The sequence below is a fragment of the Vairimorpha necatrix genome, chromosome 6, assembly GCF_036630325.1.
Source record: "Vairimorpha necatrix chromosome 6, complete sequence".
NCBI lineage: Eukaryota > Fungi > Microsporidia > Nosematidae > Vairimorpha > Vairimorpha necatrix.
Window position 1 is genome coordinate 170,967 of NC_088821.1, and position 15,808 is coordinate 186,774.

Consider the following 15,808-nt stretch of genomic DNA (forward strand, 5'->3'; position numbering starts at 1 on the left):
AAAATTATATTACTTGTTTATTTTTTAACAATAAAAATATTTAAAATAACTGAATTGTTTTTTTTGTACTTACGAAATAAAGAATTCTCACATAAATTTTTATTTTCCAAAAAAATTAATTTTTTTCATCATCATCCGCTAAATGTTTTTTCATCGCCAAAATTAAATTGTCATGTAATTGTATTCCAGTCTCGGGACTTGTCATATCTATTCTCTCTTTATCACTCAATATTTCGTTTAATCTCTCTAGTTTAGATTCATTCTTTGCCTTTATATTTGCATCGTCACTAAAATTACTTTTAAAAGATTGCATTAAAACTTCATGAAATTGTTTTTTTGCTATGATTATAATTTGATCATCCCATTTTTCTTTTAATTCTACCATAAATTTTGTTTTTTCTTCGTTTATAAAATCACTTATCACATTTTTATCAATACTGAATATTTGATTTGTTATATCATCGAGTATATTATCACAAGTAAATATATTTTCAATTATTTGTATTCCCCTTGTTTTTATATCATTTTTAATCGTTGCACTCACAGTTTTATTGTAAACAATATCAATTCTTTTATCTAAAGCTATATCTTCGATTTTATTTATTAAAGCCTCCAATTTTGATCTTATTAGTTTTCTTAGTGTCTGTTTTATAGCTTCTCTAAAGGATTGGATTTTTTCATGAGTTTTGTCTCTATTATTTGATTTATAGAATGATATTACTTTCTTTAATTTTTCTATGTTTTCTATTTTTTCATCTTCTCGTACTTTTTCTAATAACACATTACTTATTGCATCATTGACAATTTTTACTTCATTCTGTGCAAATCCAAAATTATCAATAACTTCTGTTCTTGTGTAAAGTCTATTAATTATTTCATATTTATTATTTTCTAAACCTGTAAATAATGAAGTAATTTTAAAAATTTCTTCAATAACTTTGTTTTTAAAAATATTTATATCTTCTAAATAAAATTCTGAAATTTCTCCAAATAATGTTATTAAATCTAGATTATTTTTTTCATATAATTTAGAAGTTGATTTCGATTTTAAGAGGTTGCCTATGGTTACTAATGAATCAAAGAGCGATTCATCAATTAAGTTTTTTTCATTCATAAATCTTTCGGCTTCAAGAAATAAACAAATCTTTATAGTGATGAAGCTTGGTTTATACCTATATTTTGATATTTTTTCTACAAAATCTCTTGTTATTTCCATTTTTCTAGTCTCAACAATTTGTACGCTTCCAATGATTTTATTTAACTCCTCTTCGTGTATTATTGTCTCAATTAATAAAAGATGTGCAAATACTATATTTAATGCGGAACCAGGTCGATTTAAAATCTTATCGAATAGATATTCTAATTTATTTTCGCTTTCTATTAATACAAAAAACATTTCAAAGCTCTTGATTTTCTCTTTATCTGACATAGAAGATATTTTTCGGAAAAAATCGTGAAACTCTGCAAAACATTCCTCGTTAATAATAGTTTTAGCATCATTTGAAATTACAAAATTTTCAGATTGATATACATAAATGCCATATTCATGGATAAATCTTACTTTTTCATTTTTAATTTCAACATTATATTTTTTATCTATAAAACTTATTTTTTTACCTTCGCAAATTGGCCAAAAAACTATAGTACTTGTTTTAATTATACCGATATCGATGATGTTATATAATCCAATAATATTATTACGAATTTTTTGGTCAATTTCTTCACTAGGGTAAGTTCTTGATATAATAGAAGAGAAAAAATCTCGCACACGGAATTCGTTGATGTCTACTTCAAAGAAGTAATAAAAATATTTTAAATTTATACAAAAACAAATATAAGATATATCTTTCTTCTGTAAGTATTTAAGAGGTACTTCAACAAACACTGGTCTTCCATACCAATCGCGAGAATATTTTTTTATGTAGAAAAAATTTTCTGCCCAAAGTTCATTACTTGCTAAAATGTATTCATACTTATTATCGTCTTTTGTTTCCAACTCTTCCATCTCAGTATTTATTTTTTTTAATAAATTGATTATGCTACTAAAACTACGATTATATTCAAAAAATATAAAATTGTATATTAATACTATTCTATCCTCTGAACTTTTTTTATATTCGTATAGTAATTTAGTTTTGAATTCTCTGACAATACTTGAAGTTGATCTGTTATTACAGAATATTTTAATAGATTTAACACTCTTATCAAAATAAGAACAGTGGGTTTCATTTAAAATATCCACAATTAGCTCGTGGGTGTTTTGATCATATGTTAAATATATTCTCAAATATTTTTTTTCCAAATTAATCATATTATAATCTCCAGTACCTATTTTGTTCATTAAAATAGTATGAAGTTTATTATATACCTTTTGAGATCCCATAGCTAAAGAAATAAAGATCAACATTTTTGAAATGTTTTTAGATAAGATATGTTGCAGATTTAACATGTTTACATTATGGGCACGTTTATATAGCAAAAAAAATCAAAAAAAAAACAAATTTATACTAACATTTGACGTAATTATCTTATAATTCTTTTTAAGATCATAAAAAAATCGTATTTGTTTGTTTTTAAAAAACTTACGTCAGTGTATTGTTTTGTAGATATTTGATAAAAAATCTAAACTAACAAATTTTTATAAAAGTATCAAAATTATAAAAAATAATCTAAATTTATAGTATTATTCAATTAAAATTTATTCATTAAACACATATGTGATTAACTCTAAATTCAAAAAAATTTATAAAAAGATGTATAATTTGCTTAAGAACGTTTTAAATTAAATCCTATAATTTTGTCTACCTATTGTATAGCTTTAAAATATCCTGCATCACGTTTATTGCTTTATTTACTATGTAAAATGTATAATACTAACATTTTGCGTAATTAAAGGCTTTAAATTGTTAATCTTTATAAAGGTCTACAGAAGCAATCTGGTTTAGTTTTGTAAATTTTAACAATTTATTCGGAAATCCAGATAAAAAGCATTTTTTTTTTGAAAATTTTAACCTTGTAGATAATTCAATATTTTTTAAAACTTATATCCTATTTTTAATTAATTTAGGTTTTATTGGTTCAATACATTTTATTAATTATGTATTATTAATCTTTAAATCTAAATGTCATGAATGTACACGAAATGATTCATCTCAGTTTAGCATGATAAATTTGTTTTGTTTTTTGATTACAAAAAAAAAACATTTAAAAGTTTGTTTTAATTTGACATCACAAAAAAGATAGAAACTCCCTAAATATTTTCATCATAATTATAAGAAAACGATATACGTAGAACAGCATAAAAAGTTTACAAAAAAATGAATAAACATATTAAAAGCATTATAATTTGTTTTTAAGAAATAAAAAACCATTTAAACATATAATTATATCAAATTATAAAAATATCATAACAAAATCGAAATATTTTAAAAAACGGTAAGATGACTCGTTTTAAAATTATCCTGATAACAAAAAATTTTTTGGGGAGGGTAACTTTTTATTATTCGTTTGTATAAGAAAAGCGGGCCGCAAATTTATAAGTAGCTTTTTATGGATGTGAAAAAAATTGAAATATTAAAAATCGGGTGTATCGAGCAAAACGTTAGAAATATACTGGATAAAAAGAGTTCTATAATGTGATTTTTTTACATTCGTCACAACTACTATATTTATAAAATAGTGTACGTATGTGATATGTTTTACAAAGCTTTTATGTTCACTAAATCATACCAAAACAAACTTTTAGCTTTTAAATTTACGAATAAATGTATAATTTACAAAAAAAATACCTATAAATTGTAAATAAATTATTACGGGTTTTTTGTAAAGTACGTGAAGCTAAAAACAAATGAATTTGTTAAAATCTTTAAACAATAAAAATAAAGTTATATGGTGAAGCTAAAAATAGAAGTATCAAGGACTCTACAAATTCCATTGGCGGAATATGAAAACTAAAACTATAGTCAACTTAATATTATGTCGTTCTCGAACGACAAGTTTAAATTGTGAATCTGAAAAGAAATATCTTATGCGAGGCACAAAATATGACTAAAATTATATAATTAAATCTTCATGTAAATAGAAATAATTAATATTATATTTTAATTTATATAAAGACATTGCAACACATAAGCTAAATAGTTTTTATCATTTATATTATAAAACGCAAAAGATACTGATATTTCCAAAAAACATAGATAAAATTGAGAGTTTTGTTGATTATCTATCATAATATAGAGGTTGTTTTAATTTTGCTTTGTTTTATTTAATATTATGACATTTGTGGACAGTTGGCCATCAAAAAGTCTGTGATGAGTTTTTTAAAATTATGTTGATTGGCTTTATCATCTTCACATCTCCTAAGCTTCATTTCCTTTTGTATTTATATGGGACAAATGAAAACATTTACCTTTACATACAATAATTAGGCCAAATAATTACTTATGGATAGTATTTTTGTTTCTAAGAACTATCGTTAATAATGGATATCTGTATTTGACAACAATTTATTTAATTTAATGATAAATTTTTTTACACTAATTTATATTTAAATTATGTAAAAATATAAAAAACGTCAAATTAATGAGTAATGTGATAAAAAAACTAATTTTGAGGAATAAACACTAGAGTAAATATCAACGTTATTTCTTCAACAAAAAAAAATTAGTACATCGGGACAAATAAAGTGAAACAAAATATAGTAAAATTTCTAACACTTAATTCAATGATTGATATTAAATTTAGCAAATAAGTAAGAAAACATATTTTTGTTGTAGTTAACGAATTTGACCTTTTTTCAAATTTCTTATTTATTTTTCGTAATATACGGTTATATTTTAATGTAAATTAATCAATTTTATAAATACTGAATGGTTTAGATGCTTAAACCCTTTGTTATTTTAATATAACCCGACTAATGATTAACTACATTGGGATTGTAGACTAGATGCCTAATTCTTTTAATATTCTTTAACTTTTCACAATGACAAAAAAGGACTCTTAAGGTTAATTAGATCTAATAATATGTTACTATTTAGTATTTCTCATACCTTTAATTTATTACTTTTTAAATCACAACACATGTAACCTTTATTATAATCCAACGTCTCATAAAAATTAATATAGCAAGTATCAATATTGTTGCTTTAAATATTGGCAAGAGTTTAGGTTAAGCGTGAAAAAAAGTGTTATAATGCTATTGCTAATAACAAAGTATATTTATAGATCAATATATTTCGATAGCATACTTTAAATGACGTAAAAGTTTAGTACTAAATCGAGGTTAAACTTTAAACTTAAATACCTTTGCTGATTTTATTTTGACGCAAAAAAATAAATAAGAAAACTGAATCATTTAAAATTACTATAATCAAACTAAAAATCGTCAATTATTTATTCAATATAAGATTTCGAAAAATTACCTAACTAAATATGATTCTTAGAGTTTAATACATCTTTTTCAATCAAAAGCTAATTCAATAGAAACTTTATAATTTCGTTACCGCGTACATAGAAATGAATATAAAAAAATTAAACAGATTTCTATTTTGTAGGAACTATTATCAAAATTGACTCGTCTATAATATTACTACAAAAAAGTAAATATATAATTCCAACTGTAGAAGCTGTCCGTTTATTGTCAGCTTAGCATTTGAATAATAGAACTTTTCGTCCGAAAATTTCGTTTATTTGTATTTGTTTTTATAGACATGCAAATTACTTACAACGTAAAATTTTTAAAACTTTTTATAACAGACATTTTTCGTGGTACTGATGTATACAGTCCTTATATTTTTCGAAAACTTTTTGCAAAGTTATTTTAATTTGTAATATTCTAAAATTTTCAGATATATATTACTGCATCTCGTTTTATACTTGATATTTGTATCTCTTCTGTCTTTATGTACATAAATCTTAAATTTTAATTATGATGCTGTTTTGTTTTAAATGTTTGTTGTCATTGAAATATCTGAAGTATTTTCATAGCTCTATTGTCATGATTTAATTTAAACATCAAGTGATATCGTATGATACGATAAACATTGCGTCAAATAAAATACTTTTTATTTTCTAGATACATCATAACTTCTTCTATAGTCGTCTATAAGTTTTCCGTCCCGCTACGAACTTTTTTGAATTTTTTTAATGACAATATTTATTTTTATTTATAGAAAAAAAATTTAATTTTGCTGTGAAATTCTGCTTAAAATGTTTGTCTTCGTTATGCTAATTATATTATAGTTTTATATGTTTAAAAATGTATTATACCATAATTTTCAATTTATAGCACATTAAATGTTAATTTTAATAATTTATATAACATAGAAAACTACCTTGGATGGACAAAATGCTTTTTGAAAGTTTTTTTACAAACATAAAATTAATTATATTGTCTTTCGTGTAGATTTGATCACGAACATTTAGAATTTTAGTATTATCCCGAATATCTTTTGCATCTCAACAGAATTACGATTTGAATATATATATAATCTATTAAAACTTGTAAATTGATTTATGACTCTTTTTTTATTGAAAAATCAAATTGTTGTACTCGTCTTAATTGTTATGAATGATAGTACTAATTTGTGTTATAAATTACTTATGGGAAATTCTTCAAAAATATGTCTAATAATATATTGTGATTATTTTAATTGCCTTAAGACACATTAGATTCAATCTTCACAACCAATTGTATATAGTTGAATCGGATTTATAAATTAATGACTCAGCGAATACCATTCATAAATTATGAATTCGCTTGAAATAAATAAATCATCTTCTTCTAAAAAAATTCACTGAAAAAATATCTCTTTCAAATAAAAAATTTATTTATAACTTCGAGAAATATTCATTTTTTTTGTTTTAAATCCTGTTGTTGTAAAGTAATAGAAATTTCCAGGCACCTTTGTTGCATTGTAATAGGTTTTTTATTTTTTTAGAGTATTTATGATATTTATGTGTTATAACATATTCTTTTGTGACTATTATCAAATCGTAATTACCCCTCAGTATATTAAGAAAAAACTTTGTAAATATCTTTTAAATTTCCAAGACTTTTTCTAAAAGTAGGAAATCTGTTGAAATTTTTTTATCAAGTTTTTTTTGTTTAGTAATTATGTTTCCAAAACATAAATACTTTATTAAGACTATTTTTGTCTTGAACTATAAAATTTTACTTTTTTAATGTAAAATTATTCGGCTACTTAATATTTATTGGTGTAAAATTCACTTATATTCAGACAAAACTATCAAAATACAGACAATTTATAAATTATCTATGGTAGTTAAACTATATTATTATTTTTTCGTATGACACACATAAAAAAGAAAAAATATGACACGCTGTTATGTGTTTTGAGAGACATATGAAAAAATCGTAATAATTTGCCAAATTAAAAAAAGAAATCGTAATTTGATACAGTAATAAGATGACTTTTCTATGGAATACGAACTTTTTTATTTTTGCTTTGCAGTAATTATAAAAACAGTAATTATTATCATTGGCATGATTTTTGGTATAATGTTTATTTTTATTATTTGCGGATATGAATATTATGAAAGTAGCATGCCAATGTTTTTCAAGAATAATTATTGAAAAATTTTTGATGCTAAATTTGATTACGTTAAATGATCAAATTGATTAATTGATATCCATACCTATTATTAAAAATATTTAAAAGGGGAAAAGTGTTATATATTTAATGTTATCATAAAAAAAGCCCCTGAATTAATTTTTATATTTAGTTTAAGTGGTGTAATTATACGAAAATGTTTTCTATTATAGTTATTTATCTTAGGTGCAATTCTTTATACAATTTTTTGTTAAAATTATTGATTCAACAGCCACAAGATAGCTTATTTTTCAATAAAATAACTTTAGTTTATATGTCTTTAATTCACATCTTCATATCAATTACATAGTTAAAACGAATCAGTAATATTTTTTTTTTGTCAAAAATTATGATAAGACTTGATTAATTTATTAAAAATTTAATTGTTACTATAAAAACAAATTTTTATTGTAACCCCACATGCTACTTGTTTATATATTTATTGCAGATAAAGTATTATCATCTTCTTCAAAAGATAAAAAAGCAATTAACTCTTCAGAGTGGGAATATACTTTTGATAAAAAAACTTCGACTTTTATTAAAAATAATGAGAAATGTCCAGATATATTTGATAAAAATGCCGATAAAATGACTAATTATAAGTATCCTGACGACGTTTATATAGTGGCACGCAATATTTTTTTAAAAATTTTGGAAAATATGAATTTCCCAATAAACATAGAAATTAATTTATCTTACGAAGAGATAAATAAAGATGATTTGCATTGGGCAATATATTTTAATTATGTGCTAGGTTTGTATGACGGCCTAAAATATTCTGGCAAGGAAGAGATTATACGTAAATTACTATCTTCACTTGCAAGACTAAGTCGGCATTTAATTGCAGAATATACCCAAACGAATTTTGCCAAGGCTACTAAATTAAGAAACATGATTTTTCGTTTGGTCTTTCGGGCATTTGATGTTAAAATGGATGATAAATGTGAATGGAATGTTGTTCAGATTTTCGATCCCATAAAATATGAAACGATAATTTATATGATTAATACGTTCAGGACACATATTGAAAGAAAAACGATTCTTGGAAATTCATCAAACTATAATTATAGTTTACCTACGTTAGAAGATATAATCGAAGAAGAAGAAGAAAAAAAAATTAATGTTGTATCTAAAGCAAGTATGTCTGGCTTAGGATATATCGGTAGTATGGGATGTGTACACTTAATTAATAGTTTTATGGGGAATTTAGGAATAAATTAAATTGTATGTTTTGTAATACGTTAGCAATAAAAGCTAATGTTTTTTTATATTGAAAGCTTTTATAATTTTGATTTGTTTTATTAAGTTGACAAATAAACCTCCATTTGTTTAAATATTTTACAATTCTATAGGACGGTTATAAGATTAGATAAAGTCTCCATTTTATACTTTTCCTAGATTGCAGTACTAAGAAATATTTTATTTTTAAAAACAAATCACATCTTTATTTTCTTACGAGTTTTAGACCATCTAATACTATTCTATATAACAAAAAATTTCAAGAACCTTTTTTACAAACTTTCATCGTTTTCGCATTTTGGAGCAGCTTTTAAAGTGATTTTGATCGTGTATAAGTTTTTTTCCGGCATGTTTTTATTACAGGTTGAAAATCCGTAGAACGTTATTGGACCAAGTTTTAGAAAAATATACGTTAACATAAAAGTTATGTGACCTCTAACATATTTGTTTTACATTTAAGAAAAAGCTTTAGGCCGATGATTCGGTTTCCAATTTATGACGATTTATTTATTTAATTCTTGATTTAAGAGTTCAACATGACTTGCTAATAATAATACAGCTGCGATGCTAAACTTCTAGCTATGATACTAAGTTTTTATACCGTTAAATAACTATTTAGTTTTTGAAATTGTCGAATGATAGACCTATAACAACAATTTGCTTCCATAATTTATTTTATATATTGAGATGTCAACACAATGTCCGTTTTCCATAATCCATCGCTTTCATACAATATTTGTACAATTGGTGCATTAGCTGAACACAACATCTCTTGGAATCTGCGAACATTATTGATATTACTTAAAAATATTTCAATTTTGTAAAATTGTGTTAATAGTTATTTAACTTGACATTCATTTAACCTTCCAATCAGTATTGATAGGGCTTCGCCCACGTCATTGTTTTCCTCTGTGGTTATGAGTGTTCTTCTACAGTCTAATTAATGCAAACTAAGTATTTTCGAGGAAATGAGCTGATTATAAGCCATATTTTCGTTGAGTACGGCAATAGTTCTTCTTTGTATGACGGGAGACTTTGCCACTACACAGCTCAAGTTTTGCACACAGCGCTGTTGTGGATTTAACTACGTGAAGTATAAAATAAAGGAGAAATTGCACTTAAATTTAATAATTTTTCTTTTTTAAGACTTCATTAAAAGTTTTAAAATATAGGATCACTAATTATTCTTAATTAAATTATTTACTACGTAAAAATTACTGTATAAAGACACAAGCTATTAAAACACATTATAAATTTTTTTAACAGGTTTCTAGTTAATACGTTTTATTTTTTTTAGATTTTTTTATCAAAATGTATAAAAATTTGATAGATCAAATGAATCATCATTTTCCTTAAAGTCAAAAATACCAGACAATTTAACATTGTTTTCTGTCTTCCGTTTCAGTTTTTTAGTTTCTTCGGGTGATTTTTTCTCGGGTACAGTTAATTTAGTTTTCTTAATATTTTCCTTTTCCGACCTTGAATATTTTATATATGAGTATATCAATTTACTAGCATCTTCTTTAGATGTATTTTTATCGTATGCGTACCTTGATTCAAAATTTTCATTCATAAATGTTGCTTTACAAAAATACACGCCGTTACTTTTTTCAAATACATATTCAGGAAATTTTATTTTTTTTTTAGAACAATATTTGGCAATTTTCTGGCTATACAATTCAGTAGAATTATTCAAAATGTTGTTTTTAGAGTCGTTTGGATCTTCAATGAAACTTGGAATGTAACTATTGTTTTGAATATTTCTATTTTTCATTTTTGATTTAGCACTCTTTTCATGCACTATAAAACTGTTGACTATTATATCGGCAGATTCGAGTAATTTTGGTTCTTCTTTGAAGGAAATTTCTGATTTATCTATTTTAGGTTGTTGTTTTTTTTCGCACATTTTTTTTGTTTTATTTTTGTCACACACTATTTTTGATTTATTTTCGTCACACAATATTTTTGATTTATTTTCGACTTTTTTGTCACACATTATTTTTGTTTTTTTTTCGTCACACATTTTTTTTGATTTATTTTCGACTTTTTTGTCACACATTTTTTTTATTTTATTTTGAACTTGGTCTAAAAGATGATCAAGTTCATTTGGATTTTTGATTTTTAATTCTATATTAAAAATGAAAATATTAAAATGGTCTTTATTTTCTTTAATAATAGGTATTGGTAGATGAGGGAACATAAGTGTGTATTTCTTAATTATTGCTTGAAACATGTTCTAAGGGGGCTGAAATAGTAGAGGAAATTTGTAAATGTTTTATGTTAGAAAAAATGAATATAGACAATATTAAACAACCATTAAAATTTTCCGTTATTAATATACTTAAAATTATTAGCTGTTATTTTAAATTAACACATGTCAAAAATTTCGAACCGTCGATTAAAAAAAAAATGAAGGAAGAAAATGTTTTATTTTATATCCTGAAATGTTTTTTTATAAGATTCATTAATTTCTGCATTTAGCTCAATGTGGTCTTTTATTCCTTCAATAAAATTAAGTAAATATTTAGTACCATTGTCGTTGAGATTTTCTTTATTCTTATTGTAGTACAAAATTGGGAATAAAAAAATATTAAAATCAAAATTTAAATCATTTGTGTCCCCCGTGGGGGACACAATCTCATAAACTTCTTTTGTTTCTTTAAGCTGCCTTATAATTTTGTTGCATTTGTAAACAAATTCGATCTGTGAGTAATCAAAATCCTTTTCCGGAACATTTTGAGACATGATCATGTTCTCTTCAAGATTAGAAGTACAGATCAATTTGTCTAAGCATTTTTCTTTTACTATATTCTCTGTTATAAGGTAATAATAAAGTACTTGTATAGACTTGGGTATTTTATCCGATATTTTCAAATCTTTGACCAATAAAGTCTGTAAATCTGATTTATCGGGATTTTGATTAGTTAATAATTTATATGAGATGTTTTTTTCTAAAAATTTCACCTCATTTTTTTTAATTTTTTCTAAAATTTTTACGATATTTTTACAATTAAATAATAATTTGTAAAATTTATCGGACAATCTTTTCCCAAATATATTTGTAAAATCAGATGGTACAACTTCGCTATTTTTAAAAAATGAAACTTTACCTTCTTCTTTCATTACTGGATGAAAATCTATTAAAACAAATGCTGTATAAAATGAATTAATATATTTTAAATAAATAGGATTATTTTTAGAAAGTTCTTCTAAATAATTATCAAAATCTCTTGTTTTTACAATAGTAATAATATTTTCTGGTATAAAATTGTCTGCGTATTCCGGGATAGTTGGACAAAATTCGCAGCCCAGTGCAAAAGCCAAAATTCTAAAATTTTGATTAGTTAATTCAAAAGCTTTCATAAAATTTTTTTTATTGAAAGCTGTGAACATAAAATGTTCAGAATTTTCCAAATGAAAATCAGTTATGATTTTTTCAACACCTTCAAAAATCAAAGCATCAGATTTACAAAATCCGTAATTGCACATATTATTTTGTAAAAAATACGCAATTTGTGCCGTAGCGGAATAAGGAGCTCTTACTGCATCATGACCAAATTGTTTTAATAATTTGTTTATTGGTGAAACAACATCTTCAAAATCAAGTAAATGTTTCCAATTTTGATTGCAAATTTTTTCTTCATTTTTTTTATAAGCTTCAAATCCCGTTTTTAATTTGTCAAAATCAGTTGTTTTTGAATTTGAAATTGGTTTTTCAAAATCCAAACCATCCCAAACAAAAAGGATTTGGATTTTTGATAGATTTGACATTTTAATTAATCTTAAAACTGGTGCCAAAAATCTTTCGTCGCATTTGCTAATAAAAAAATCGCTCATGTTACCAGTGACAACATATTTTCTTAAGAACCAAAAACCGTCTATTGCCAAAATTGAATCTTTTAAAACAGAAACTTGTGCTTTAGCAATCCAAGTGTTTAAAGATGATTTCTTTATTGTTTCTATTCCTCTTATAGGCATGGGTTAAAAAATAATAAAAAATTTATAAACATTTCTGAAACATTTATTTCGTTTTATTAATTTTTAGAGTTCGAATTAAAATTTAACCAATTCAAAAAAAAATGTTACAAAAAAACGGTAAATTAAAAAAAAGCAATAAAACACATATTCCAAAAAACTACACTATCTTATTTGACTTTTTAAAAAAAAGATCCAGTTTATATTTTTACTTTGTAGTAAAAAACAAACAAATTCTGAACAAATTAATTTAATATTTTATTTCATTTATTTAGCAACACGAAAAGAAACAGAGAAGTTTATGTAATGCTGATCTGTCTTTTTTACTGTTTTCTTTTATGGCGTACTTTGCCACTTGTTCAAATAATTCGCTTATTCCTATGTTCAATTTAGCAGATGTCTCGAAATATGCCACTGCGTCTATTTCTTTGGCCAGTCTCATTCCTTCGTTCCGTGTTATGGGCGAGTCTCCTTCATGTGCCAATTTCTCAAGTGTCTCGCTGTCATCTCTCAAATCTATTTTAGTGGCAGCCAGGAAATATTTGGCCTCGGGGTTGATTTCCTTAATTTGAGGAATGAATGTGTTTGTTACTTCATTGTAAGATTTACGATTGTCCACATTAAAGCAAATTAAGACGTAGTGGGCATTTGGCAAGGCCAAATGTCTAAAACGACTAAATTCGTCTTGTCCTGCTGTGTCCCAAAGCTTCAATTCGACTAGATGGTTTTCTTCTTTATATTCTATATTTGCAGATGTAAATACAGTTGGTTCTAATTTCTCGTCAAATTTTTGGTTGATTTGTCTATTTAAAATACTTGTTTTACCACATGTCCCGTAACCCAAGACGGTCAATTGTTTTGATAAAACTTGTTTACCTTCATTCATTGGGGGTCAAAAATAAACCGCATAAACAAAGAAAAACAAGCTGCCAAAATCACCTGGCGAAAGTGTATATTTTAAAATGTATTTATAATTTACAGAGCATTTCTCAGTTTAATAATAAAATATTAATGTTTAATTCTTGTTTTCTTTTTATTATTTAGTTTGTCGAGTAATCTTAGATTAAAAATGTTTTATTTTGTTTTATTCCTCTAATTTCTCATCTAACCACCTCAAAAATGAATTCCCTTTCAAATGCTCATAAAAATTCCACATTTTATTTTTAAATTTCTTAAAATCTTCTATTTCTTTCCTCTTTGTAATTAGTGCTGGATCAAACATAATTTCCAATAAAAAATCTTTTTTTTCTTTATAAAATTCATTCCATTCTTTGTTGAGCATTCTTCTGAAATTAAGTTTATGACTCAATGTCTGGTACACGAAGATTCTATTAGAACTTATAGTCTCTGATATTGACATGTCTCCAGTGCAGCCTACAATCTCTTCGCTTTTTAATAATAAAAAATCAAATTCATATTTAGAGAGCACGGGATAAGTCTTAATTTGTATAATCTTGTCTTTATATTCTAATACTAAATTATTATTTATTAGTTTTATATTAATATTTATCATTTGAGAAATGTAATATAATTTGTAATATAACTCAGTAAAGCCATTTGTAACTAATTCGCGATCTAATAAATCAAAAATATTATGAGAAACAGAATCGTCTTTTAACTCTGACTTATTAGAATCTATTAAGGAAACATCTTCTGAAAAAATATCGGAAATATTAGTCAATATTGTAAACTCTTTTAACTCTGAAAACATGATCACTTTCTCAACAAAATAAAAAAAACTTATCATGTCTTTTATAAGATCAGATCTAGAAAAATATGAGAAATAAAACGGCATATTACTAAGATAATTCATATTCTCAATATTAAATTTGTCATCTTCTAAATTGTAAATCTTTTTAAATTTCTCAGGAGATATATTGATTTTTAAGATTTTGTTGTCTAAACAAACAAAATCTTTATACTCCTCCTCATAATTTCTAAATAAAAAATAAATTTTTTCTGAATTCTTACCGTATTCATCAAAATTTATTACTTGTGAATGGTTTATAATATTTTTCGGAGAAAAATGAAAATTTAGAATTTTAAAAAAATTTTTAGTTAGGTCTAAAATTTTTTGATTGCTAATTTCCTTTTCTTTATAAATGTAAATAAATTTTTCTTTATCCAAATTCTTTTTGTTTAAAATATTGATTTCTTCATTTATAAAATAATCTTCTTTTTCGTTGTTAATTTCCTGTATTTTATATTTGGTATGATTCTTAAGATAATTTTCTTGTTTTTTCATACAATTTATAAAAACTAATATAACTTTATATTTATTTTTTATTCCTTCTAAAATACGCAATCCCCAATTTACATCTCCAAGGCCTGCTTCTATTCGTATTAAAATTAATATTTTTTTAATATTGTTTTTCATAACTTGGGTAAAATTAAATATTTTTAATAAATTTTTAGAAAATCAAAACATTTTATTTCTGTGTTTTAAAATATAAAACGCATTTGATTGGTTTTTATAAACAAATTTATTCTATATGTATGACGTATAAATAATTATATATAATCTATTTTGTTCTTTTTTTCTTTTCGATTTATTCGTTTTTTTATTCTTTTATAGGCACATTCTACATCTTCATTTACAAATTCTTCTGTCGCTTCTTTAAGTTCGTCATGTTTTGATACTTCTATTTGTTTGTACACACTGCTAATATATTTTTCATAACAAGCTTGTTCACTTTTATTCATAATTTGACCAATAAGCCCCCACTGGGGCTTGAGATGTCTAGAGATTTCTAATAATTTCTCTTGTTCTTCTTCTGTCCACGTATTATTTAAACTTAAAAAATTTTCAAATCTTTCTTTGCACTCAAGGGGTGTTCTTTTCAGGAGAGAAGAGACTTTGTTCCACTTGTTTGGGCCGTATTTCATGACGCCCATTTTCAAGATTTCGTCTTCTGATTTCTTCCACAAGTTATTCTCTTTTTCTAGAGCCATGACTTGGGGGATAAAGCAAATTAAGACTTATT

General features: G+C 24.5%; 7 protein-coding genes across 9 annotated transcripts; 1 reads left to right on the plus strand and 6 right to left on the minus strand.

Annotated features, from left to right (window-relative positions):
* Nucleotides 1-115: 115 nt before the first annotated feature.
* On the minus strand, nt 116-2,383 carry VNE69_06023 (uncharacterized protein; the record flags this gene model as incomplete). The annotated part of the gene is made up of 1 exon (XM_065473773.1): nt 116-2,383. The coding sequence occupies one exon, from the start codon at nt 2,381-2,383 to the stop codon at nt 116-118; it is 2,268 nt and encodes a 755-aa protein (XP_065329845.1).
* Nucleotides 2,384-8,030: 5,647 nt separating this feature from the next.
* VNE69_06024 (uncharacterized protein) lies at nt 8,031-8,831 on the plus strand (the record flags this gene model as incomplete). Of its 2 annotated transcripts, none has more annotated exons than XM_065473774.1 (1): nt 8,031-8,831. In XM_065473774.1, one exon carries the CDS (start codon nt 8,031-8,033, stop codon nt 8,829-8,831), a length of 801 nt encoding a protein of 266 aa, XP_065329846.1. The 2 variants fall into 2 exon arrangements, with proteins under 2 accessions (XP_065329846.1, XP_065329847.1); XM_065473775.1 differs by having other exon boundaries at nt 8,541-8,831.
* Nucleotides 8,832-10,155: 1,324 nt separating this feature from the next.
* Nucleotides 10,156-11,082, minus strand: VNE69_06025 (uncharacterized protein; the record flags this gene model as incomplete). Its single annotated transcript, XM_065473776.1, has 1 exon — nt 10,156-11,082. The coding sequence occupies one exon, from the start codon at nt 11,080-11,082 to the stop codon at nt 10,156-10,158; it is 927 nt and encodes a 308-aa protein (XP_065329848.1).
* A 194-nt stretch (nt 11,083-11,276) lies between these two features.
* On the minus strand, nt 11,277-12,827 carry VNE69_06026 (exonuclease 1-like protein; the record flags this gene model as incomplete). Its single annotated transcript, XM_065473777.1, has 1 exon — nt 11,277-12,827. One exon carries the CDS (start codon nt 12,825-12,827, stop codon nt 11,277-11,279), a length of 1,551 nt encoding a protein of 516 aa, XP_065329849.1.
* A 268-nt stretch (nt 12,828-13,095) lies between these two features.
* On the minus strand, nt 13,096-13,710 carry VNE69_06027 (Rho Ras-like GTP-binding protein; the record flags this gene model as incomplete). Its single annotated transcript, XM_065473778.1, has 1 exon — nt 13,096-13,710. The coding sequence occupies one exon, from the start codon at nt 13,708-13,710 to the stop codon at nt 13,096-13,098; it is 615 nt and encodes a 204-aa protein (XP_065329850.1).
* A 198-nt stretch (nt 13,711-13,908) lies between these two features.
* VNE69_06028 (uncharacterized protein) lies at nt 13,909-15,201 on the minus strand (the record flags this gene model as incomplete). Of its 2 annotated transcripts, none has more annotated exons than XM_065473780.1 (1): nt 13,909-15,201. In XM_065473780.1, the coding sequence occupies one exon, from the start codon at nt 15,199-15,201 to the stop codon at nt 13,909-13,911; it is 1,293 nt and encodes a 430-aa protein (XP_065329851.1). The 2 variants fall into 2 exon arrangements, with proteins under 2 accessions (XP_065329851.1, XP_065329852.1); XM_065473779.1 differs by having other exon boundaries at nt 13,909-14,337.
* A 134-nt stretch (nt 15,202-15,335) lies between these two features.
* On the minus strand, nt 15,336-15,776 carry VNE69_06029 (cell division cycle 5-like protein (CDC5L); the record flags this gene model as incomplete). The annotated part of the gene is made up of 1 exon (XM_065473781.1): nt 15,336-15,776. The coding sequence occupies one exon, from the start codon at nt 15,774-15,776 to the stop codon at nt 15,336-15,338; it is 441 nt and encodes a 146-aa protein (XP_065329853.1).
* Between the last annotated feature and the right edge of the window lie 32 nt (nt 15,777-15,808).